The sequence below is a fragment of the Salmo salar genome, chromosome ssa02 (genome assembly GCF_905237065.1).
Source record: "Salmo salar chromosome ssa02, Ssal_v3.1, whole genome shotgun sequence".
NCBI lineage: Eukaryota > Metazoa > Chordata > Actinopteri > Salmoniformes > Salmonidae > Salmo > Salmo salar.
Genome location: NC_059443.1, coordinates 23,139,086 through 23,165,430, shown reverse-complemented (window position 1 = coordinate 23,165,430; position 26,345 = coordinate 23,139,086). Strand labels below are relative to the sequence as shown.

The following is a 26,345-nucleotide window of genomic DNA, read 5'->3' as shown; positions in this document are numbered from 1 at the left end:
CAATTTCCAAAGGAGATAAACGAACGTCGTAAGAGACTGTATCCAGTACAAAGACAACAAAGGATGGATGGTAGGCATGCCTTTATCATTGTGGACAAACTCTTTATAGATGGACAGCTATTCCGAGACAGCTCCATAACACCGTGGCTGTACTAAATTCTACAGGGACTTCCGGTTACGAAAAAAAGAAGGTATGGGGACTGTTTAAAATATCTGAACATTATGAAGTGGATATGAACACACACATACTCAACTACATGCTTGCTTACACATACGGACTTATACATACACACACACACCTGATCTCGCTCTCTTCTCTCACTCTCTCTTTCTCTTCTCTTCTCTCCCTCTCTTTCTATTGTCGAGAACTGTTTTATAATTTGATGTGTTTGTTTGTCTATCTTTTTTATGTATTTGTCTACAAGTTTATATATGTGTACAACAAGCAAAGGGAAGATATCAAAATAGGGGCATTGGGGAATAATAACATATTGTACGGAATACATTTCTACTGTAGTGAAGCCGTCTCTAGAGTAATGCAAGGTCTCTTTCATGATCATGTGAAACGTCAATTGCTATGGAAATGCTGGGATGTGTTTTTCAATACACACATAGACACTCAAACATGCAAATTGGCAGAGTTATTATTTATTTGGACATCACACATTATAGTCTTACTCTTATACAGACATCATACACACTCTCATTATATCATATCCAATATCATACACGTCAACCTACTCAGATTTGTTACACAGATCATTTGTCTCAATTTTCTAACATCTGTGGCACTGGCTCACAGGCAAACAGGCAAGGGAAAAAATCAAAATATTGCTAGAACCTATTTCTTGAATTCTAAATATCAGACATTTGAAAGCTCTAGTTAAGACCTTCAATATACCTCTGGTGGCAGTAACTTAACAAGCACTAATTATGGTCAATTTAGCCTGAGAATAGTATCTAGTTATGGTAAGGGGTGAAGTAAGTATAGCTAGTTATAATTGTAACGGTTTGGCAGATTATAAAAAAAATATCAGTCTTTACATGGCTAAAAGAAAAGGAATATAACATATACTGTTTACAGGAAACTCACTCTACATCCTTAGATGAAGTTGCGTGGAAAAAGGAACGGGGTGGTGAAATAATTTTCTGTCATGGACAAAGGAACTCAAAGAGTGTGATGATATTAATAGGTGGATTCTTTTGAATATGAAAGTGGACAAAAAATAGATTTGGCTCATTAATCTATATGGTCCAAATCAGGATGATCCACACTTCTTCGAAAACATTTATACCAATTTATTGAACTTACAGGCAACAAATGATCTAATCATTATGGTAGGAGACTATAACACAGTGTTAAGTACCTCAATGGACCGTAAAGGTAATCACTCTACAAACTATCATCACCGTGCCCTTAACCCTTTCACACGTACCATCGCACGGGTGTGATCGTTCTACAGTGGTCCCTGAAGCGTACGATCACACCCCGTGTGATTAGAACACTCATTTAGACCGCTCGTTTAGAATGGCCAGTTTCGAATGACGCAACAATCAGCATTTGCGCTGGCCACACTTTTTTCAGAAACTATTTACACAAATACAGTCCTTACAAAGTTATGTCCAGAATGTGAGCAGTTTATTTTTGGATGCATTGTCCAGAATGTGTGCAGTTTATTTTTGGATGCAATGTTCAGATATTCACAGAAGTATCTATAGCATAACACAATCATCCTAACCGGAAAAATGTAGGCTACATTTGTCCTAGCGCTAACTGAGGAAAGATCGACGCAACACAAGTGGTCATACTTTCTAACTCTCGGCTGACATAAACTACACTATGAATTAGCTAATAGCAATTACTATATATAATTAATCACATCATGTGTGAGCTCACCATAGAAATCGAAATAAATCCGTCAATTAGTTTCAACGCGCAGCCATGCTTTTTTACCTCACAGAAACCAAAGATAATAAGAGAAGACAATATTAGTTTGGTCTGTTTATAGTATGCATGTTGAAGGGGTGTGTCGTCTCCCATCGTTCACATCCCACATTCACTTCCTGAAGTTCTCAAAAAATGAGTGAACCCTTACTCACCTCATTTTGTTATAGCATCTTTGGTCCAACAGATGATCAAGTGAAACCCAGAATGCATTGTATGTCAACAAACATGGCTCCACACGCATAGCTGGAATTAGCTTAGCTCATCATAATCAGTACAACCTTCAAAACATTATTTTACACACATACTATGTGCCCATTACAATCTATGCCAAAATTGGAATGCATGATTTATCACTGGTAATTGAAAAACGTGAATAAAATAGTAAATATATCAATAATACCACACAAAACATTTTCTGATAATGATTTATTGATACAAACGGTGCGTGCAGGCAGTCAATCACGGTAACCTCTCACTCCCACTCTGAGCCACTCAGTGTTGTTGTTTATGTATGTAGCTAATGAGCTAAGCTGTAGCATTAGCAATGTCTTTCATAAGGAGACAACTCAGAAATGCAGAAATTCTGGAGATTTAAAGAAATTCTGACAATGAGTCTGAGTCTGAAAGTCAGGAATCAGATTCTGACAGTGACAGAGGACCCCTTGTCTGAGGACCCCTTGTCCACTGACAAAGTCCCAGTTCCCTTTGAAGATGCTGGTGGTGGTGGAGGCAGACCGATAGTGGATGAAGTACAGGAGTTCTGTGGTAGCTGGAAGGCTGCCAGCATTTCACTGCTGTTTGTGTTGATGAGTCCCAGTCTGGAGTGCAACGCCCCTTGCCATTTCCATCTGAGGCAGAGTGCTTCAAGTTGTTTCTGACAGAGGAGTTGGTGGGAGACATAGTAGAGACCAATCGCTATGCCTTGGAGCTACAGGAGAAAAGAGAGCCAGGAGTGGGGGGAGAGAACCACAATTAGTGAAATGTATGCATTCCTGGTGACAGTCCTTCTCATTGGGGATAATAAAGAAGAACTCCCTAAGAGAATACTGGAGCAGAGATCCTATGTCTGCAACTCACTTCTTTGCCACCCTCTTTTCCCAAGACTGCTTTCTAGTTCTGCTGCTATGACTGCATTTCATCAACAACGGTACTGCCATCCTAAATGACCCGTTATACAAAATAAGAAGTGTTAACAGCTGGCAGTAAAGTGCCATGACAAACGAGACGTCCATGTCCTCTCCACTGTCCATACAGCAACCATGTCGGCCACAGGGAAGGTGGACCACCTGACGGGAGAGAAACAAACCAGACAGAGAAACATCAAACCAGACTGCGTGCTTGACTATAACCTCAAAATGGGGGCAGTGGATAAGGCTGACATGATAAACAGCTTTGTGGAATGCACTCAGAAAATGACCAAGTGGTATAAGATATTTTTGAATTTTTCCAAGGTAGCTTCAAAATACAACATGCCAATACGTCTGACACATTTAGCATTGTTTTACAGAGATAATAGAAGAATGTAACTAGCTACATAAGCACGATTGAATATAACACCATAAAAGGTGAGTAACATGAGTAACGTTACCTCGCGTGTCCATGGTTATAAGGAATATACACAAATATATTGTGCTCCATACACACAGTGAGCTACAGTAGAAACGGTATAACACGACACACAAACTATTATAACGTAATAAGACACTTACTTTGATAGAAACACAGTCTGGATTTGAAGATGGGTGCCTGTAGTGACGCCTCTAGCACTGAGACGTAGTGCCACTTGGGAGTCATAAGGCCAGGGTAGCTTCAAAATACAACACATGCTAATACTTCCCTGACGCAATTAGCATTGTTTTCCAGAGCTAATAGAATAATGTAGCTAGCTACCTAAGCATTGAGTATAACACCATAAATGTTATGAAATGAGTAACGTTACATCGCGTGTCCACGGTTATAAGGAATATACACAAAAACATTATGCTACAGTAGAAACGACATAACACGACATGCAGAAACTATTAGAACGTAATAAGGCACTTACTTTGATAGAAACGCACACATTTCCAAAGTTATTATTGGTAACGAAATCAACTTTGATTGCGATGCAGGCAACAGACGTAAAATATGGACATGTAGGACGGCAGATGAGCAAATGTCTGCAGACTTGAACTGCACAAACATTTGAGAAGTGTTTTGGGGAATTTTGTCCGGGTCAGAAATGTCAAAAAAATGTATTGGTCCGCAAAAGTAAAAATGACTACTTGTATGTGAATGAATGAGGCGGAACACACCTCAATTCAAACTGTTATTAGAAAATTAAAAACTTAAAAAAGTATTTAAAATTGACAAGTTGAAAACACACTATAAATAAAAACAGTCTGGGTGCTTTGGTTTGAGGGCAGCACGGATTAAATGTACTGTTAAACTCCATAAAATGTGTTGCAGTGGCAATTATCACCACATTGGAGACTGGCTTTGTGTGTTAAAAACAGAATAACTACTTCCTATTTGCTTAGTTGACTGATCCAATACCACGCAGTATAGTGTTTAGCTGTATTTGCACACATCTTTAATTAACATAGCTGAAATGAGCACTTCAGGAGCTGTGCCATGCAGAAGAGCTCAGCTTTATATGGTGGGGTCATATGAGTTTGTAGCCCAAACCGTTCGGACGCTACAGACAGAAGTTGGCACATCAGCAGGTCCCGCCTTCAGACGAGTACCATGAAGCTTGTTCTAGCCCGATCCATTCAAACTCTGCAGACGTTTTCGTGAGAAGACCGATTTTCGGGATGTCTCATGGTCTAACAAACACCACTGTAGCTCTGCCACCGCAGATGCGGAAGACACAGCCCATGCTAAAAAACATAACTCTAGCTTAATCAGACAGATTTTGATGTTGTTTTTTTTGCTAATTATTAACTTAGGAGCTAAGTACAGTAAGATACAACATGGTTACTGTGTTAACCCTGTGAGACCCAAGCATAGATCCAAATGAGGAAAATAATGTATTCCCCTTCAGAAATACTTGTAATGGGCCTCTGATTATGCAAATAATATTTTTGTGAATTTGAAGTTTGTAGAACAGATTTCTGGAAACGTTGCAAAAATGCAACATTGGGCTTTAATGGTATGAACATTTTGTAGTAAGAAAACTAAAATTCTATCAAAAATCAAAAGCCTTGACATGTGATGGAACATACAGTATTGCCTAATGATACTGTATATGTGACTCAACACCTGGATTTGGTCTTATGTAGCAAAATATGAAATTGTTTTTTACATTGGATAAAAGTAGAGACTCAGAGCTACAAAATGGTATATCATTTACTTCTTTGAAAGTTGATAAACTTGTAAACTCACTTTTAAGAAAATGGCCTTTGAATGTTTTGGTATCTAGTGAAGAGCTCTTCTTTGTCGTCACCCATTCAGCATCGTTCACACACTCTTAAGCTTTAGCCCCACCCATCTTGTTTCACTCTCGGAGCGTTCAGAGCACACACTTGACGTCTGGCCAATGATTTGTTTACCTATGGATAACATGAAAACAGCCTAACCAGCTCTGCTGGCAACAATTTGCTTTTTTTCAGATGTTTATTGACACTGGCCATATTTAACGGGTGTTGTACAGTTTAGCTTAAGCCATGTAGCTAGCTGGCTAGATAAACAATGAACCTAGCTAGGTAAACAACGTGTAAGATCACACACGTCACGTAACGTTAGCTAACAAGCCAGCCAGCTAGCGTTAACTAGTTAAACAACGAACACAGTGCCAAATCATGTCTTAACTACCCTGCATGAATATGCTGGGAGCTAACCAACCAGGTTCAATGTTAGCTAGCTAACATTAAGCTCTAACTAGAAAAGCAAATGGCTCTGGGATACGAATAATAACGTCAGCTAGGGAGCCAGCCAGCTAATGTTAGCTAGCTAGCTAACAGTACACTTTAGCTTAACCTGTTATGGCTAGGGGGCAGTATTTTCACAGCCGGATAAAAAACGTACCCGATTTAATCTGATTATTACTCCTGCCCAGAAACTAGAATATGCATATAATTATTAGCTCTGGATAGAAAACACTCGAAAGTTTCTAAAACTGTTTGAATGGTGTCTGTGAGTATAACAGAACTCATTTGGCAGGCCAAAACCTGAGAAGATTCCATGCAGGAAGTGCCCTGTCTGACAATTTCTTGCCCTTCTTGATTATCTCTATCCATTACAGAGGATCTCTGCTGTTACGTGACACTTCCTATGGCTCCCATGGGCTCTCAGAAGGTGGCAAAAAGCTGAATCGTGGCTTTGCAGGCTCTGGCTGCAGTACTGGTTACAGTACTGTGAGACTCAGGCTCGTGCCCGCGTCGACCCCATGCTTTGTTTTCTTTCGTCTGTTTACCTAAACGCAGATTCTCGGTCGGAATATTATCGCTTTTTTACTAGAAAAATGGCATAAAAATTGATTTTAAACAGCGGTTGACATGCTTCGAAGTACGGTAATGAAATATTTAGAAATCTTTTGTCACGAAATGCGCCACGCGCACGACCCTTATTTACCATTCGGATAGTGTCTAGAACGCACAAACAAAACGCCGCTGTTGGACATAACTATGGATTATTTTGGACCAAACCAACATTTGTTATTGAAGTAGCAGTCCTGGGAGTGCATTCTGACGAAGAACATCAAAGGTAATCAAACTTTTCTAATAGTAAATCTGATTTTGGTCAGGGCTAAACTTGGTCGGTGTCTAAATGGCTAGCCGTGATGGCTGGGCTATCTACTGAGAATATTGTAAATGTGCTTTCACCGAAAAGCTATTTTAAAATCGGACATATCGAGTGCATAGAGGAGTTCTGTATCTATAATTCTTAAAATAATTGTTATGTTTTTTGTGAACGTTTATCGTGAGTAATTTAGTAAATTCACCGGAGGTTTGCGGGGGGTATGCTAGTTCTGAACGTCACATGCTAATGTAAAAAAGCTGTTTTTTGATATAAATATGAACTTGATTGAACAAAACATGCATGCATTGTATAACATAATGTCCTAGGGTTGTCATCTGATGAAGATCATCAAAGGTTAGTGCTGCATTTAGCTGTGGTTTTGTTTTTTGTGACATTATATGCTAGCTTGAAAAATGGGTAGTCTGATTATTTCTGGCTGGGTACTCTGCTGACATAATCTAATGTTTTGCTTTCGCTGTAAAGCCTTTTTGAAATCGGACAGTGTGGTTAGATTAACGAGAGTCTTGTCTTTAAAATGCTGTAAAATAGTCATATGTTTGAAAAATTGAAGTTTTCGATTTTAGAGGAATTTGTATTTCGCCCATCATTGGATATTGGAGCAGGTGTTCCGCTAGCGGAACGTCTAGATGTAAGAGGTTAATTGAGGAAAATAAGAACAATACGAAAAATAAATTTGATACTGTCGCAAAGCTAACTAAAAAGCAGCATTCCCCAAGAGAGGATGGCTTTCACTTCAGCAGTAATAAATTCAATAAATTCATAATTGAACTTCTTTGAGGAAAAGATCATGATCATTAGAAAGCAAATTACGGACTCCTCTTTAAATCTGTGTATTCCTCCAAAGCTCCGTTGTCCTGAGTCTGCACAACTCTGCCAGGACCTAGGATCAAGGGAGACACTAAAGTGTTTTAGTACTATATCTCTTGACACAATGATGAAAATAATCATGGCCTCTAAACCTTCAAGCTGCATACTGGACCCTATTCCAACTAAACTACTGAAAGAGCTGCTTCCTGTGCTTGGCCCTCCTATGTTGAACATAATAAACGGCTCTCTATCCACCGGATGTGTACCAAACTCACTAAAAGTGGCAGTAATAAAGCCTCTCTTGAAAAAGCCAAAACTTGACCCAGAAAATATAAAAAACAATCGGCCTATATCGAATCTTCCACTCCTCTCAAAACATTTTGAAAAAGCTGTTGCGCAGCAACTCACTGCCTTCCTGAAGACAAACAATGTATACGAAACACTTCAGTCTGGTTTTAGACCCAATCATAGCACTGAGACTGCACTTGTGAAGGTGGTAAATTACCTTTTAATGATGTCAGACCGAGGCTCTGCATCTGTCCTCGTGCTCCTAGATCTTAGTGCTGCTTTTGATACCATCGATCACCACATTCTTTTGGAGAGATTGGAAACACAAATTGGTCTACACGGACAAGTTCTGGCCTGGTTTAGATCTTATCTGTCGGAAAGATATCAGTGTGTCTCTGTGAATGGTTTGTCCACTGACAAATCAACTGTAAATGTCGGTGTTCCTCAAGGTTCCGTTTTAGGACCACTATTGTTTTCACTATATATTTTACCTCTTGGGGATGTCATTCGAAAACATAATGTTAAATTTCACTGCTATGCGGATGACACACAGCTGTACATTTCAATGAAACATAGGGAAGCCCCAAAATTGCCCTCGCTAGAAGCCTGTGTTTCAGACATAAGGAAGTAGATGGCTGCAAACTTTCTACTTTTAAACTCAGACAAAACAGAGATGCTTGTTCTAGGTCCCAAGAAACAAAGAGATCTTCTGTTAAATCTGACAATTAATCTTGATGGTTGTACAGTCGTCTCAAATAAAACTGTGAAGGACCTCGGCATTGCTCTGGACCCTGATCTCTCTTTTGAAGAACATATCAAGACTGTTTCAAGGGCAGCTTTTTTCCGTCTACGTAACATTGCAAAAATCAGAAACTTTCTGTCCAAAAATGACGCAGAAAAATTAATCCATGCTTTTGTTACTTCTAGGTTGGACTACTGCAATGCTCTACTTTCCGGCTACCCGGATAAAGCACTAAATAAACTTCAGTTAGTGCTAAATACGGCTGCTAGAATCCTGACTAGAACCAACATTTTTTATCATATTACTCCAGTGCTAGCCTCCCTTCACTGGCTTCCTGTTAAAGCAAGGGCTGATTTCAATGTTTTACTGCTAACCTACAAAGCATTACATGGGCTTGCTCCTACCTATCGTTCAGATTTGGTCCTGCCGTACATACCTACACGTATGCTACTGTCACAAGACGCAGGCCTCCTAATTGTCCCTAGAATTTCTAAGCAAACAGCTGGAGGCAGGGCTTTCTCCTATAGAGCTCCATTTTTATGGAATGGTCTGCCTACCCATGTGAGAGATGCAGACTCGGTCTCAACCTTTAAGTCTTTACTGAAGACTCATCTCTTCAGTGGGTCCTATGATTGAGTGTAGTCTGGCCCAGGAGGGTGAAGGTGAACGGAAAGGCTCTGAAGCAACGAACCGCCCTTGCTGTCTCTGCCTGGCCAGTTCCCCTCTCTCCACTGGGATTCTCTGCCTCTAACCCTATTACAGGGGCTGAGTCACTGGCTTATTGGTGTTCTTCCATGACGTCCCTAGGAGGGGTGCGTCACTTGAGTGGGTTGAGTCACTGATGTGGTCTTCCTGTCTGGGTTGGCGGCCCCCCTTGGGTTGTGCCGTGGCGGAGATCTTTGTGGGCTATACTCGGCCTTGTCTCAGGATGGTAAGTTGGTGGTTGAGGATATCCCTCTAGTGGTTTAGGGGCTGTGCTTTGGCAAAGTGGGTTTGATTATATCCTTCCTGTTTGGCCCTGTCCGGGGGTATCATCGGATGGGTCCACAGTGTCTCCTGACCCGTCCTGTCTCAGCCTCCAGTATTTATGCTGCAGTAGTTTATGTCGGGGCGCTAGGGTCAGTCTGTTATATCTGGAGTATTTCTCCTGTCTTATCCAGTGTCCTGTGTGAATTTAAGTATGCTCTCTCTAATTCTCTCCTTTCTTTCTTTCTTTCTTTCTTTCTTTCTTTCTTTCTTTCTTTCTTTCTTTCTTTCTTTCTTTCTTTCTTTCTTTCTTTCTTTCTTTCTTTCTCTCTCTCTCGGAGGACCTGAGCCCTAGGACCATGCCTCAGGACTACCTGACATGATGACTCCTTGCTGTCCCCAGTCCACCTGGCCGTGCTGCTGCTCCAGTTTCAACTGTTCTGCCTGCGGCTATGGAACCCTGACCTGTTCACCGGACGTGCTACCTGTCCCAGACCTGCTGTTTTCAACTCTCTAGAGACAGCAGGAGCGGTAGAGATACTCTCAATGATCGGCTATGAAAAGCCAACTGACATTTACTCTTGAGGTGCTGACTTGTTGCACCCTCGACAACTACTGTGATTATTATTATTTGACCATGCTGGTCATTTATGAACATTTGAACATCTTGGCCATGTTCTGTTATAATCTCCACCCAGCACATCCAGAAGAGGACTGGCCACCCCTCATAGCCTGGTTCTTCTGTAGGTTTCTTCCTTGGTTTTGGCCTTTATAGGGAGTTTTTCCTAGCCACCGTGCTTCTACACCTGCATTGCTTGCTGTTTGGGGTTTTAGGCTGGGTTTCTGTACAGAACTTTGAGATATCAGCTGATGTAAGAAGGGCTATATAAAAACATTTGATTTGATTTGATATTTGTCGTCCCACTGTTCTGAACTTGGGATCGGTCCATATCTCACCATCTGTTGCGTCATCGATCTCTCCAGAGTCCTATTAATCAAACCTCTCACACAGGGAATCAATCAACAACCACTCAACAATAACACACTCATACAGGTGAAAACAGCCCACAACACAGTGATTCCAACATTTTTCCATTTCCCAAACATACTATCGAACCACCCTGTCAGGGAAGTCTCCACCCCAGAGTTCTCTGCTAATTCATTTGCCAATGTGGTTAAACCAGCCAGGGCCTTGGTCACTGATCCATCTGGAGCTGTGTGATTTGGGATGAAAGTACAGCACATTGATCCGAATATCACACACACACACCACCCTTCTCAGCCAGTAATATATCCAATGCTATTCTATTCTGCCAAGCCATCAAACTAGCTGCCTCCGTCTGTTCTGCTAATCCTTTTATCGCATCACTACTATAGTTGATGAAGCGCTGTTGATTATGAATAGATATAATTTATCCAATCCACATTCTTATTTAAGGTGGAGCACCAGAAAATGCTTGACTCTAACCCTGCTAATATTTGGTTTCTTGCTTTAAATTCATATGGCACCCCTCGTGGAACCCCAATACTATCAATGTATACTCTATCGTCGAAGGACCCTGACGGAGCACTCCTCCTCTCTCTTCTGCCTTGCTCTAGGTCTTTGTGTTGAATAAGGGTGAAGGGCAAGCCTAACTGTACCAATGCTCAAATACCTGTCCAATTCATAGGTAAATTCGGCCACAGTTTCACTCCCCCACACAACCACCAAACATCAGCTCTTGGCTTCTCAATCTTACTGAAGTCCTCGGATCTCAACCACCCTGTCAGATCCCTCATAGTCTCATCAGTAGTGACATTTTCAGTCCTGTTACATCTGGCCACCTCCCCCAAGTCTCTCCCATGAGTATTGTACCGGGCCAAACCGTAATTGCCTCCTCCTGCCACTACGAAGGGGGGAAACCTAGATCTACTAGGCACATGGGGATACAAATAATGTAGATCAGTACAGCTATCATTGTCAGGCTTTCCTGCTTTCATGAAAAGATTTACCATACACGCTACCCCTCTAGGTGAATTAGTTGCATCAAGTGGGAATGGTGTAGTCGTTAATCGGGGTTTGGCTGCTCCACAGGCATAACCTTCTTTCTTAGCCATAGACCTTGCTGTATATTGGATCCACTCCATCCATAAATTAGTATCCGCGAACCCTATTTCTACCTCTATAACTTCGTTGACAGCTCTGGCAGTCTGTCCTGCTCCTCCTCTGGCTCCTCCTTGACTTACCGCTGGCTGAATGGCAGCTCTGAGGTCACAGCCATTGATGGAGTTCAGCTTGGTGATGGCAACAGCACTCTCACCATAGTCAAAGTGACCCGGTATGACCAGGGGCCATTTAGCTGTAATGTGTCCAACCCAGGCCCCCAGTGTCTGGTCTGGAGCGCAGTCACGAGCTCTGCAGGTTGGCTACTGCGTAGCATCCTAGCGATGACAAAAGCCACGGTCTTCCCCAGAAAGACTATGTAAATCACGATTGTCAGACGGCCAAACAACTTTTTGGAAGGCCGTTTTGGGCTCTAAAATTACTTTATTATTATCAAATTCGATCCCCGCGCTGAATTATTTTAAAGTTCAAATCAAGATATTTAATTAAATTGTGATCCATTCTGATGACTATATTTGTCATCACACAGGACCACGTGCTGACACAGACCAATCACTGACACAGACCAATCACGGGCCGGCAGACTACGAGGCTACAATTATCATTGTATCAGGAACCAAGGTAAGACCCAGATGCAGACTGTCGAAGTAACAATGTTTATTATAGCAACAGGGGCCGGTAACGACAGGTCAAGGCAGGCAGGGGTCGATAATCCAGAGTAGAGGGGCAAAGGTACAGGACGTCAGGCAGGCTCAGGGTCAGGTCAGGCAGAGGTTGGTAATCCAGTGGTGGGGCAAAGGTACAGGACGGCAGGTGGGGTCAGGACAGGCAGAGTAGTCGGGCAGGCGGGCTCAGAGACAGGACAGGCAAGGGTCAAAACCAGGGGGGCAAGAAAATGAGAGACTGGGGAAAAGCAGGAGCTGAAAAAACGCTGGTTGACTTGACAAAACAAGACAAACTGGCAACGGACAAACAGAGAAAGCAGGTATATATACACAGGGGATAATGGGGAAGATGGGCGACACCTTGAGGGGGGTGGAGACAATCACAAGGACAGGTGAAAAACAGATCAGGGTGTGACACATTGAATACATATTCAAATACCATGGTTTGATGATAACTAGACTAGATAGGGAATTTGCTCACACTTAACTTTGTGCTAATTTTTGTTTTATTTTACAAAGCCAGTCACCATGCCGGCATGTTTAGTATTTAACTGTACTAATCGTCATTCAAGAGTCTAATCGTACTTTTTTCTGGTAAGTTAGTCGTAATTCTGATTATCATTGTTCATATTTGTTGTCCGTTTTTTTGTTTTCCAATGTTGACCTGGCTAAGTTCTAGGTAACGCTGATCTTTTAAATGAACCTTCTGCTGCAAAGGTTTAACAATAGACTAGCATCAGGTTATTGCATGTTTATGCAGGTTATGGGCCTACCAGGTCGACTTAGCTAAATTAATTTGGTTAGCTTTGTTTTTATGACATGCAGTAATAAGCTTTAATGGCTATGCATGTGCAGTAGCTAATGGGGATCCTAATAAACTAAACTAAACCATGTATACTCAACAAAAATATATAAATGCAACATGTAAGGTGTTGGTCCCATGTTTCATGAGCTGAAATAAAAGATCACAGAAATGTTCTATTTGCATAAAAAATGTATTTCTTTCAAATTTTGTGTACACATTTGTTTTACATCCCTGTTAGTCTAGACAGTCGTGACAGTCGTGAAGAGGGCACGACAAAACCTATTCCCCCTCAGGAGACTGAAAAGATTTGGCATGGGTCCTCAGATCTTCAAAAGGTTCTACAGCTGCACCATCGAGAGCATCCTGACTGGTTGCATCACTGCCTGGTATGGCAACTGCTCGGCCTCCGACTGCAAGGCACTACAGAGCGTTGTGTGAATGGCTCAATACGTCACTGGGGCCAAGCTTCCTGCCATCCAGGACCTCTATACCAGGCGGTGTCAGAGGAAGGCCCTAAAAATTGTCAAAGACTCCAGCCACCCTAGTGATAGACTGTTCTCTTTGCTACCGCACGGCAAGCGGTACCGGAGCACCAAGTATAGGTCCAGAGGCTTCTAAATAGCTTCTACCCCCAGGCCGTACGACTCCTGAACACCTAATCAAATGGCTACCCAGACTAGTTGCATTGCCCCTCCCCCCCCACTCCCCCTCTTTTACACCGCTGCTACTCTCTGTTGTTATCGTCTATGCATAGTCACTTTAATAACTCTACCTAGATGTACATATTACCTCAACTAACATTCCTACAAAGCTGGGTGTTGGTTCTAAGTGATCCTACAGTGATGTCAGTGTTTGAGAAGGAGTATATTATATATAATATATAATCTATTATCAGAAAATACCTAAAGACCAAAGTCTACTATCTTTATCAGTCAAAGCCTGCAAAACAATAGAGGGCAACAGGCTCAGTGAATGTAAAACCCCACAAAGCTTCCTTATTAGTCTTAGTGGAGGTGGATTGTAGTATTCTGAAAGTGGAGTTTGGTCATTTGTTCCTTCATGCAGCGATATAACTCATCAAAACCCTTTATCTCAATATTCCTTCCTCATATCAGGTTTTGATGTTACTGTAGACCACTTTTATTGAAGCCCTGTCTCTTATGCAATACTTATTTCTAGGTACAGAAGTAGTCTGAATCACAGACATTTGTTACATCAGAAGAGATGGTGGCATCTGTAGTCGTCTTTCTTACCATGGCAATACTCTCAGGTGAGACCTTATCTGCTGCACTCAATAAAATACAGCCACATATAGGTTAGCCCTAAAAGCACCGACAAGGGACAATTTTAAATCCAAGGGGTGAAACACGTTATAATTTCTAAACCCTTTTTGATCCTTCTGAAAATGTAGGACCATGATTTCTGTGTTAATGTAATACATTATTCTCTGTTCCCGTGACAGTAGGAATGGTTCTTCAATCAATAGCAGGTTCTTTGTCAATATTCATAGACGTAGTTTCAATGATGTTCATGCCCCTCTCTAAGGCCATACACATTTAATTAAATGTTTAACGGATTGGTGTCAGATCTTGTCCATAGATGGCTTGCATGGTAAAGAAATCAATATGTCATTTTGTAATTTGGGTGAACTATCCCTTTCAGTTGGTGACAAATGCTGCTTAATATTTGCTTGCACAAAAGATAGTCATTCTACTAGGCACAATGGCTTCCACAGTGACTTCCAAAATTGTCTTGATAAAATAATTATGTTATAATTAATTTTGGGGGCGGCAGGTAGCCTAGTGGTTAGAGCCTTAGGCCAGTATCCAAAAGGTTGCTAGATCGAATCCCTGAGCTGACAAGGTAAAAATCTGTTGTTCTGCCCCTGAACAAGGCACTGTTCCTAGGCTGTTATTGTAAATAAGAATTTGTTCTTAACTGACTTACCTAGTTAAATAAAAGTGCATAAGAACTCATAAAAACTGTCTGGTTACAGTGTTTTTTGTTTGTTTTGGAGACATGATAATCAAGCCCTGTTAATGTTTCCTCAGTATATTGTGCTGGTCTAGAAGTGCTTCCACCTGGACCTGTGAATGGAACATTGGGAGGAAATGTGTTTTTCAAAACCACCATCAATCCAACCACACTTAGTGCAATCGTCTGGACTTTTGGTGACCCCCCTGTCATCATTGTTGACTTTCTCAGTTCTGAAGGTCCTGTGACCGGAGAGGGATATGTTGGCAGGATCAGTCTGGACAATAGCACTGGATCTCTGGAGCTCTTGAAACTGACCATTGCTGACAATGGAGAATACAGAGTGATCCTAAGAGTGTCTGATTTGATGTATTTGTCAAATACTTCACTGAATGTCTATGGTGAGTACCTCCTGAGTTCCAAAAGATGTCACTTAATGTTAAAGTTGAGTTGTCAACTGTGAATTGAATGTACTTCCATACATAAAAACAATACAAAACAAAAAACTGAATGTGCTTGTTGAAATGCAGTTACTCTAGTCTTTTGATGGTGCAATTTATTTGATGGATATCTCTTGACACTCTACTACAAACATGATCCATGGTCAGAAGCAGAGCTAGTGTGAGGGCCATGGGTACGACCAGCGTGGGTTTCAATTCCAATTAAATTCCAGTCAATTCAAAAAGTTAAGCAAACTCCAATTCAAATTTCAATTTTTACTAATTGAAAACCATAGAAGATAATTGGAATTGGAAATTAAGTGTACTTCCTGAATTTACAGGAACTGAAATTGAATTTACCCCAACCCTGGTGATCACCCCAGGGACCACACACCTAGGGGCCCCCTGATCCTGGAGAAATAAATAAATAAATAACAATTAAAAAACTTTTCAACAATGATGTACCAAAAACCAAAGAAAAAACATTTTTGACACTGTAAAACATCCCAATATATACAGTTGAAGTCGGAAGTTTACATACACTTAGGTTGGAGTCATTAAAACTCGTTTTTTAACCACTCCACAAATTTCTTGTTAATTAACAAACTACAGTATTGGCAAGTCGGTTAGGACATCTACTTTGTGCAAGACACAAGTCATTTTTCCAACAATTGTTTACAGACAGATTATTTCACTTACAATTCACTGTAACAAATTCCAGTGGGTCAGAGGTCTACATACACTAAGTTGACTATGCCTTTAAACAGCTTGGAAAATTCCAGAAAATGATGTCATGGCTTTAGAAGCTTCTGATAGGCTTATTGACATAATTTGAGTCAATTGGAGGTGTACCTGTGGGTGTATTTCAAGGCCTACCTTCAAACTCAGTGCCTCTTTGCTTGGCATCATGGGAAAATCAAAAGAAATCAGCCAAAACCTCAGAAAAAAAATGGAGACCTCCACAAGTCCGGTTCATCCTTGGGAGCAATTTCCAAACAACTGAAGGTACCACGTTCATCTGTACAAACAATAGCACGCAAGTATAAACAACAAAGGACGATGCAGCCATCATACCGCTCAGGAAGGAGACACGTTCTGTCTCCTAGACATGAACATACTTTGGTGCAAAAAGTACAAATCAATCCCAGAACAACAGCAAAGGACCTTGTGAAGATGCTAGAGGAAACGGGTACAAAACTATCTATATCCACAGTAAAACGAGTCCTATATCAACATAACCTGAAAGGCCACTCAACAAGGAAGAAGCCACTGCTCCAAAACCGCCATAAAAAATATAGACCAAGGTTTGCAACTGCACATGGGGGCAAAGATCGTACTTTTTGGAGAAATGTCTTCTGGTCTGATGAAACAAAATTAGAACTGTTTGGCCATAATGGCCATCGTTATGTTTGGAGGAAAAAGGGGGAGGCTTGCAAGCCACAGAACACCATCCCAACCGTGAAGGACGGGGGTGGCAGCATCATGTTGTGGGGGTGCTTTGCTGCAGGAGGGACTGGTGCACTTCACAAAATAGATGGCGTCATGAGGAAGGGAAATTATGTGGATATATTGAAGCAACATCTCAAGACATCAGTCAGGATGTTGAAGCTTGGTCGCAAATGGGTCTTCCAAATGGACAATGACCCCAAGCATACTTCCAAAGTTGTGTTAAAATGGCTTAAGGACAACAAAGTCAAGGTATTGGATTGGCCATCACAAAGCCCTGACCTCAATCCTATAGTAAATTTGTGGGCAGAACTGAAAAAGCCAGTGCGAGCAGGGAGGCCTACAAACCTGACTCAGTTACACCAGCTCTGTCAGGAGGAATGGGACAAAATTCACCCAACTTATTGTGGGAAGCTTGTGGAAGGCTACCCGAAACGTTTGACCCAAGTTAAACAATTTAAAGGCAATGCTACAAAATACTAATTGAGTGTATGTAAACTTCTGACCCACTGGGAATGTGATGAAAGAAATAAAATCTGAAATAAATCATTCTCACTACTATTATTCTGACATTTCACATTCTTAAAATAAAGTGATGATCATAGCTGATCTAAGAGAGGGAATTTTTACTATGATTAAATGTCAGGAATTCTGAAAAACTGAGTTTAAATGTATTTGTCTAAGGTGTATGTAAATTTCCAACTTCAACTGTAAAACTATTTCATTAGATCCTGGAATTGGTCTGAGCTGGTGTTGCTTATTTTATAAAGCAATGTACAACTAGCTGTCTGTCACTCTACCCCCTTGAGGGGCCCCCTGGCCTGGGACTGGCAACTGCCAGGGCTGCTGTCTGCTGCTGGGAGGGACCAGGGTCTTCAAAATGATTATTCATTTATTTAGTACGTTTGTTAGTTTAAAAGTACTAATAATGATTGAAAAAAATAAATATGAACATTGAAAAGGCTTGGCTAAACAATCTGTTTTCATTTAATATTATTGTCTAATTATTACCTGGAAAATTATTCTAATGTTGTATTGGTGCTGTATGAAGTAGACTATTAGTAGTGTTAAACTAACAAACTACTAATAGTCTACTTCATACAGCACCACTACATTGTTTCACAACCAAGAGACTTTAGGCCATTTTTGAACATTCAGCTACTGTAATATAGCAAGCAATGTATTAGGCTACATCATTTTTCAACATGCAATTAGCGGGAAAACACTGTTCTAAAGGGCAGCTGATCCCAGTGGTTTCATGTGACAGGTACAAATATCTGTTAGAAACTTAGAATGAGTGGAAATCTAAAGATGCAACAACTAGAATTGGTTGCTAATATGACTTATAAAAAAAGTGGCTATCTAAAACCTAATAGGGTTCTTCGGCTGTCCCCAAAGGAGAACCCTTTGAAGAACCATTTTTGGTTCCAGTTAGAACCCTTTTGGGTTCCATGTAGAAACCTTTCCACAGAAGGTTCTACATGGAACCCAAAAGGGTTCTACCTTGAATCAAAATGGGTTCTACCTGGAACCAAAAAGGGTTCTCCTATGGGGACAGCCATTGAACCCTTTTGGAACCCTTTTTTCTAATAGTGTAGGATTGTGACTTTGGCTTCTGGACAATGAAATAAAGTTGATATAAAAATGTATAGCACAAGAGAGAAATGCTGGTTTCAATGATATATGAGGTATAGTTATAAAATTATTCCCTAAACATTTCTATGGTCAAATTTTGGCTATAGGCTACTTCGAAGCAAGGTTAAACATGCGTCAAAATAGGATATGATGTAAAACGGTTTTCACACGCGATTGTATGTAGAAATGTTGCACAATGACTGGGATTATAAGAACACATGATCAATGAGCTGCGAGCTCTCGCTTTGCTCAAACTAGGCTCTGTATGCGGTTTGCAGTAACGCAAGTTATGAATAAGTTAGATGATAAAATAACCTACTAACAGCCTAATTTTCTTTTATGATGGGGCATATCAGCTATTAATTTTAAAAGATTTGCTAAGGACCTGTCATGCCAAATAGTGTCCCCTTGCCAAATAGTTTCCCCCTCTACGTCATTGATGGGATTCGATCAGTTCTAGCTTCTGTTGCTGGGCTGTTGCTAGAACTTCAGGTTGGATTTCATGTTTCACAAGGTGTTCATTATTGTAAATTGTAAGGTATCCTTTGATGGTATTTATTTGTTCCACATTATTCTTTGTTGTAGCCTAGGACCTACAATATATTGAACCACAAGGGTGTACTAATGTGCTATGCCAGAAAAGAAAATCCTAATAGAGGACTAGTGAAATTATATTATTTCAGTGTAGACAAGGGAAGGGCAGGTTAAAATAAAAACATGACAGCCAGACAAGCCAGTGTAAGAATCAAATGGATTTGCATATGAATGGAGTGGAAATTAGCTGACTTTGTGATCTGTAAGGTAAGTAACTTTAATGTGTCAAGCAGATTACACGTTTTCTTTGCCATTTCTGAAATGTAGCAATGTTTAAGACATGGATTTCATGTTGTAATGTTAACAAGGTACCCAAAAGTAGTTTGAATTAATTGTTTCATTTTATTAGCTAAACCAAACTTGTTTAAACAGCGAAATTGTCACGAAAATCAGCCTTGTTTGCATAGCAATGATGAAAAGAATGTAATTTAGAATGTAATGATTTCAAAAATTCTAATCATTAGGTCATCCCACCGTTGATATAACAACGGACGCTAATAGTTTAGCGAATCCCATTGTGACGTAGAGGGGGACACTATTTGGCCGGGAGACATTATTTGGCATGACAGACCCTTTGAGAGCGCACTGCCCCGTCTATGCTGATGAGCTCTGCGCCTGTCCATGGTAATGTCACACCAGTGGTGTACATTTTTTAAGTACCAATACTTTAAAGTACTACTTAGCCAGTTTTTGGGGGGTATCTGTACTTTACTATTTACATTTTTGAGAACTTTTAATTTTACTCCACTACATTCCTAAAGAAAGTAATGTACTTTTTATTCCCTACATTTTCCCTGACACCCAAAAGTAGGCGTTACATTTCCAATGCTTAGCAGCACTTATCAAGAGAACATCCCTAGTCATCCCTATTGCCTCTGATCTGGCAGACTCATTAAACACAAATGCTTTGTTTGTAAATATGTTTGAGTATTGGAGTGTGTCCCTGGCTACCCGTAAATTAAAATGACAACAAAATCGTGCTGTCTGGTTTGCTTAATATCAGGACGGTGAAATGATGTACTTTTACTTTTTTTTAGTATATTTCAGCAATTACATCTACTTTTGATACTTAAGTATATTTAAAACCAAATACTTTTAGACTTTTACTGAAGTAGTATTTTACTGTGACTCACTTTTACTTGAGTAATTTTCGATTAAGGTATTTTTACTTTTACTCAAGTTTGACAGTTGGGTACTTTTTCTACCACTGTGTAACATGAACATAAAACTAACTTGTTTCTCCTTTTCTTTTTTAACAAACCACAATAATTAGTATTATCTCATCTTGTATTAACTTCACAGAAACAGTATCTGGTGCTTCTATCACAATTACCCCAAACCCACCAATCATCGAGGGGGGCTCTGTCACTTTAACCTGTGATGCAGCTGGCTTCAACATCACCAGAGAGTGGATGAAGGATGGTCATCCTGTGTCTTCTGGTGACAATATCATCTTATCTGAGGATAAGAGAGTGCTGTCCATAAAGAAGAGAACAGACAGTGGTGAATACCTGTGTAGAGTCAGCAACCATGTCAGCTCTGAAAATGCCAGTGACACTGTGAATGTAATCTGTAAGTACTTCCCTATAAGCCTGGGGATAAATCAAATCAAATCAAATTTTGTTGGTCGCATACACATGCCAATAACATTTGATTTGATTTGATAAATGTACCAGATAAATGTAGCAACTGTACCATCAACAGATGCACGTGAAAAGAATATAACAATGACTGAACACACACTTTACACCAACCATTATGACTCCACCGTCACACTGATTACAAACTAATGAACTTGTAGCTATGACTAACTGGTGATCTCTGTGTTACAGATGGACCTGATGGTATGGAAATCAGGGTTCCAAATGAAATAGAAGTAGGACAGAAGTTTACATTGACCTGCTCTGCTGACTCCAACCCGCCTGCTAGTTACACCTGGATGCACAATGAGACAGAGATACCAGGACATTCACCTGAGTTCACTAAAGAGAAGGATGAATACTCTGACAGTGGGGAGTACTCCTGTACAGCAACAAATGATGTCACTGGAAACAAAACATCTGTGGTCCATAAACTGTCAGTAAAAGGTAAAGTTAGTAGAAGTTTTAAAGACAATATGAACATAGTAAGTAGATAAGTTACATCTAGTCATTTAGCATACCCTCTTATCCAGAGATACTTACAGTTAATGCATTAAGGTAGCTATGTGGGACAACCAAATATCTCAGTCATAGTAAGTACAATTTTTCTCAAAGTAATTATCAGAAAAGTCAGTGCTAGTAGAAGAAAAGTTATACGTATGAAGTTTTGCATTCCAAACTTGTTTTTAAATAGTGCCTTTTGTTGTGTTTGTTGTGTTGTAATTGTCACCTAGATGCACTGTAATGTGCAGTACTGCTTGTTCACTGTGTGTAGCCTTTCTCTCATCTCTGTATGGTTGTCTCTCTGGTCTCTGCAGCGGAGGGCTCTCTAACTCCAGACGGACTGTCTGTTGTTGTCATCACTGGGATTGTGATAATAGTGTTGCTGGTTGTGGAAGTGGCAGTTAGTGTTGCAGTCTATTTCATCAAGAAAAATGGGTGAGTTAAGAAACGTTTCATTCAAACAAGTGTATTTTCTATCACTGCCGGCAATAGACAATATGGGCTCTGTTTTCACATTGATCTAAACTGGTCAGAAAAAAGGGCTTGGGTATATTTCAAAAGCACCATAAACTTTTAAAAACATTGTAATATTATGTTCTTATCTTATAACTTCACTATAAACTGTTAAAAGCACTGTAATATCATGTTCTCATACCTTGTAATGTTTATTTATTGTTGCATATAGAAGCAATGTTGAGCCAATGCATCGAGGAGGTAAGCATATGCTTTATCTCCAATCTTATAATGAATCATGTTTTCAAACATTTGTTTTATCCATTTACATTAAAATTGTCATTTAGCAGTCACTCTCATCCAGAGAAATGTACAGTTTCCACAAAGAAATGAAATGGATTCATACAAATTACATGATATAGTACAACACCTCTATGACGATGCCTAATACTGTAACAATGCTTATGCAGACAAATGCAGACAAGATAACAGCAACTATACAACCACCTCTATTTGTGTATCTCTTAAAGGCTCGCAACAACATGTATATGAGAACCCATCACCTGTGTATGAGAACCCATCACCTGTGTATGAGAACCCATCACCTGAGAACACATCACCTGTGTATGAGAACCCATCACCTGTGCGTGACAACACACAACAAAATCAATCTCCACCTCTACCCCTGACAGTAAGTAAAACATGGGATGTGTCTGTGCACATCTGTATTCTACTACAGTCTTACTGTAATAAACAAGATTACTTTGCTTAACAGAATGTACAGTGTTGAAAATACTGTATGCAAGACTGTTTGCCAATTATTTACATTTACATTTACGTCATTTAGCAGACGCTCTTATCCAGAGCGACTTACAAATTGGCGCATTCACCTTATGATATCCAGTGGAACAACCACTTTACAGAAGTACATCTATATATTTTTTTTTTTGGGAGGGGGGGTTAGAAGGATTACTATATCCTATTCCAGGTATTCCTTAAAGAGGTGGGGTTTCAGGTGTCTACGGAAGGTGGTGATTGACTCCGCTGTCCTGGCGTCGTGAGGGAGCTTGTTCCACCATTGGGGTGCCAGGGCAGCGAACAGTTTTGACTGGGCTGAGCGGGAACTGTGCTTCCGCAGAGGTAGGGGGGCCAGCAGGCCAGAGGTGGATGAACGCAGTGCCCTTGTTTGGGTGTAGGGCCTGATCAGAGCCTGAAGGTACGGAGGTGCCGTTCCCCTCACAGCTCCGTAGGCAAGCATCATGGTCTTGTAGCAGATGCGAGCTTCAACTGGAAGCCAGTGGAGTGTGCGGAGGAGCGGGGTGGCGTGAGAGAACTTGGGAAGGTTGAACACCAGATGGGCTGCGGCGTTCTGGATGAGTTGTAGGGGTTTAATGGCACAGGCAGGGAGCCCTGCCAACAGGGAGTTGCAGTAATCCAGACGGGAGATGACAAGTGCCTGGATTAGGACCTGCGCCGCTTCCTGTGTGAGGCAGGGTCGTACTCTGCGAATGTTGTATAGCATGAACCTACAGGATCGGGTCACCGCCTTGATGTTAGCGGAGAACGACAGGGTGTTGTCCAGGGTCACACCGAGGCTCTTAGCACTCTGGGAGGAGGACACAATGGAGTTGTCCACCGTGATGGCGAGATCATGGAAAGGGCAGTCCTTCCCCGGGAGGAAGAGCAGTTCCGTCTTGCCGAGGTTCAGCTTGAGGTGGTGATCCGTCATCCACACTGATATGTCTGCCAGACATGCAGAGATGCGATTCGCCACCTGGTTATCAGAAGGGGGAAAGGAGAAGATTAATTGTGTGTTGTATGCGTAGCAATGATAGGAGAGACCATGTGAGGATATGACAGAGACAAGTGACTTGGTGTATAGCGAGAATAGGAGAGGGCCTAGAACTGAGCCCTGGGGGACACCAGTGGTGAGAGCACGTGGTGCGGAGACGGATTCTCGCCACGCCACCTGGTAGGAGCGACCTGTCAGGTAGAACGCAATCCAAGAGTGAGCCGCGCCGGAGATACCCAACTCGGAGAGGGTGGAGAGGAGGATCTGATGGTTCACAGTATCAAAGGCAGCAGATAGGTCTAGAAGGATGAGAGCAGAGGAGAGAGAGTTAGCTTTAGCAGTGCGGAGAGCCTCCGTGACACAGAGAAGAGCAGTCTCGGTTGAATGACCAGCCTTGAAACCTGACTGATTTGGATCGAGAAGGTCATTCTGAGCGAGATAGCAGGAGAGCTGGCCAAGGACGGCACGTTCAAGAGTTTTGGAAAGAAAAGAAAGAAGGGATACTTGTCTGTAGTTGTTGACATCGGAAGGATCGAGTGTAGGTTTTTTGAGAAGGGGTGCAACTCTCGCTCTCTTGAAGACGGAAGGGACGTAGCCAGCGGTCAAGGATGAGTTGATGAGCGAGGTGAGGTAAGGGAGAAGGTCTCCGGAAATGGTCTGGAGAAGAGTTTCGTTTTGACTTAATGACTACTATTCAGTCTCGATCCCTTTCATGTTATTCACTAACACATGATCGCTGTAAAAGTTTGTTTAGGACTTTGAGGTTATGTATTTTGTCATGGCAACTGTTGGTGTGGCTGTTGCCTTCTATGTTCTGCAGTTGTTTACTTCTGCTTTTATCCCAAATTATGAATTGCAGGACTTCAAGAGTACCTATGATACTAGGATAATGGTAAGTTTGTTCTAGACCACATGTCACCATGTGACTGTAATACTGTAAAAACAACTGATTTATGTGTTATATGTTAAATGGTATTCATGCCGTATTATAGCTGATAAATGGAAGTTAATGTTCCTTTCTTTTCTCCCTTACTTTCCTACTAGCAGTAAGAGGTCAGGAAGAGATCTCCATTCAACCACCATTCTCCAGTTCCACAATCAACACAAAGAAAACCTGCATGATAACACCCAGTGTGGATCTGAAATGTAACGTACATAATACATTTATGCTATGTTTGTCTGCTTTATTGTGTCATTTATTAACATTGAAAAGAAAACCTTGTTAATGAAAGTAGATAACGCATTACTGTACTGTAATTTTATAAATTAGAGCATAATTAATGCCAGTTAAATAAATACAAATTATTTAAATGATGTAAAAACAGAATGACTAATAAATATTGCCTGCTATTTTCCTACTACTCTGTTGTTCTTTGTGTCAGACCAGTGATTACCAGTTTATAAGATATATACTGAACAAAAATATAAAAGTAACATGTAAAGTGATGGTACAATGTTTCATAAGCTTAAATAAAAGATCCCAGAAATTGTCTGTACACACAAAAAAAAGATTTATCTCATATATTGTGCACAAATATGTTTACTTTAGTGAGCATTTCTCATTGTTAAGATAACCAATCCACCTGACAGGTGCGGCATATCAGGAAGCTGATTAAACAGCATGATAATTACACAGGTGCACCTTGTGCTGGGGACAATAAAAGGCCACTCTAAAATGTGCAGCTTTATCACACAACACATTGCCACAGACCTACAGACCTGACTGCAGTTAGGTGTCATAACTGACTTCAGTGGGCAAATGCTCACCTTCGATGGCCACTGGCACACTGGAGAAGTGCGCTCTTCACGGATGAATCCCGGTTGTATGGCATTGTGTGGGCGAGCGTTTTGCTGATGCCCATGGTGGCGGTGGGGTTATGGTATGGCCTGGCATAAGCTACGGACAATGAACACAATTACATTTTATCGATGGCAATTTGAATGCATGACGAGATCCTGGAGGCCCGTTGTCGTGCCATTCACACACCATCATCACCTCATGTTTCAGCATGATAATGCACGGCCCCAGGTCGCAAGGATCTGTACACAATTCCTGGAAGCTGAAAATGTCCTAGTTCTTCCATGGCCTAGATACTCACCAGACATGTCACCCATTGAGCACGTTTGGGATGCTCTGGATCGATGTGTACGACAGTGTGTTCCAGTTCCAGCCAATATCCAGAAACTTTCCCTAGCCATTGAGTGGGACAACATTCCACAGACCACAATCAACAGCCTGATCAACTTTATGTGAAGGAAATGTGTCACCCTGCATGAGGCAAGTGGTGATCACACCAGATACTGCCGTTTTTTTTATCCAAGCACCTACCTTTGTTTTTATCGTATCTGTGACCAATAGATGAATATCTGTATTCCCAGTCATGTGAAATACATAGATTAGTACCTAATGAATTTATTTTGATTGACTGATTACTTTATATGAACTGTAACTCAGTAAAATCTTTAAAATTGTTGCATTTTGCATTTATATTTTGTTCAGTGTACTTTAGTTATATGATTCCATATTACCATAAATATGAATATATTCTCAACACTTTAAAGTCATGAATACCTTCAATTCTGACAATGTAGATGCATGAGGCTCCTGAACTATTCCTGTTTTTGGTTTCTGATATCCAGCTTCTTCTGATATGACTAATCCTGTAATCCTGGATACGCGGTATTACCTACTGACCTTCAGTATTATATGTCCCTACAAAGCTGGGTGTTGGTTCTGAGTGATCATAGAGTGATTATAGCATGGGTTATGGTCATCAAATAACCCAACTCTATATGAGT

The 26,345-nt window shown here is 40.8% G+C and overlaps 1 protein-coding gene and 1 long non-coding RNA gene across 6 annotated transcripts; one reads left to right on the top strand and one right to left on the bottom strand.

Annotated features, from left to right (window-relative positions):
- Window positions 1-24,904, top strand: LOC106578911 (carcinoembryonic antigen-related cell adhesion molecule 1). 5 transcript variants are annotated; one of them, XM_045700593.1, is made up of 11 exons: window positions 1-191; window positions 12,128-12,219; window positions 14,248-14,338; window positions 15,120-15,443; window positions 20,460-20,729; window positions 20,990-21,244; window positions 21,616-21,736; window positions 21,987-22,015; window positions 22,285-22,445; window positions 24,406-24,438; window positions 24,591-24,904. In XM_045700593.1, the coding sequence occupies exons 3-11, from the start codon at window positions 14,293-14,295 to the stop codon at window positions 24,594-24,596; spliced, it is 1,245 nt and encodes a 414-aa protein (XP_045556549.1). In that variant the 5' UTR covers window positions 1-191; window positions 12,128-12,219; window positions 14,248-14,292; the 3' UTR covers window positions 24,597-24,904. The 5 variants fall into 5 exon arrangements, with proteins under 5 accessions (XP_045556549.1, XP_045556553.1, XP_045556559.1 ...); XM_045700597.1 differs by lacking the exon at window positions 1-191 and adding an exon at window positions 10,180-10,237; XM_045700603.1 differs by lacking the exons at window positions 1-191; window positions 12,128-12,219 and having other exon boundaries at window positions 13,796-14,338; window positions 24,594-24,904.
- On the bottom strand, window positions 2,939-4,947 carry LOC106578725 (uncharacterized). Its single transcript, XR_006760293.1, has 3 exons — window positions 3,993-4,947; window positions 3,658-3,755; window positions 2,939-3,234 (listed from the first exon to the last, which is right to left on the bottom strand). It is a non-coding gene; the product is annotated as an uncharacterized lncRNA (long non-coding RNA).
- Window positions 24,905-26,345: the final 1,441 nt, after the last annotated feature.

Coding starts and splice junctions, on each gene's coding strand:
- LOC106578911 (XM_045700593.1), top strand. CDS start 14,293: ATGGTGGCATCTGTAGTCGTCTTTCTTACCATGGCAATACTCTCAG. Junction 21,245..21,615: donor CCATAAACTGTCAGTAAAAG/GTAAAGTTAGTA, acceptor TGGTCTCTGCAG/CGGAGGGCTCTCTAACTCCA. Junction 22,446..24,405: donor CTCCACCTCTACCCCTGACA/GTAAGTAAAACA, acceptor TATGAATTGCAG/GACTTCAAGAGTACCTATGA.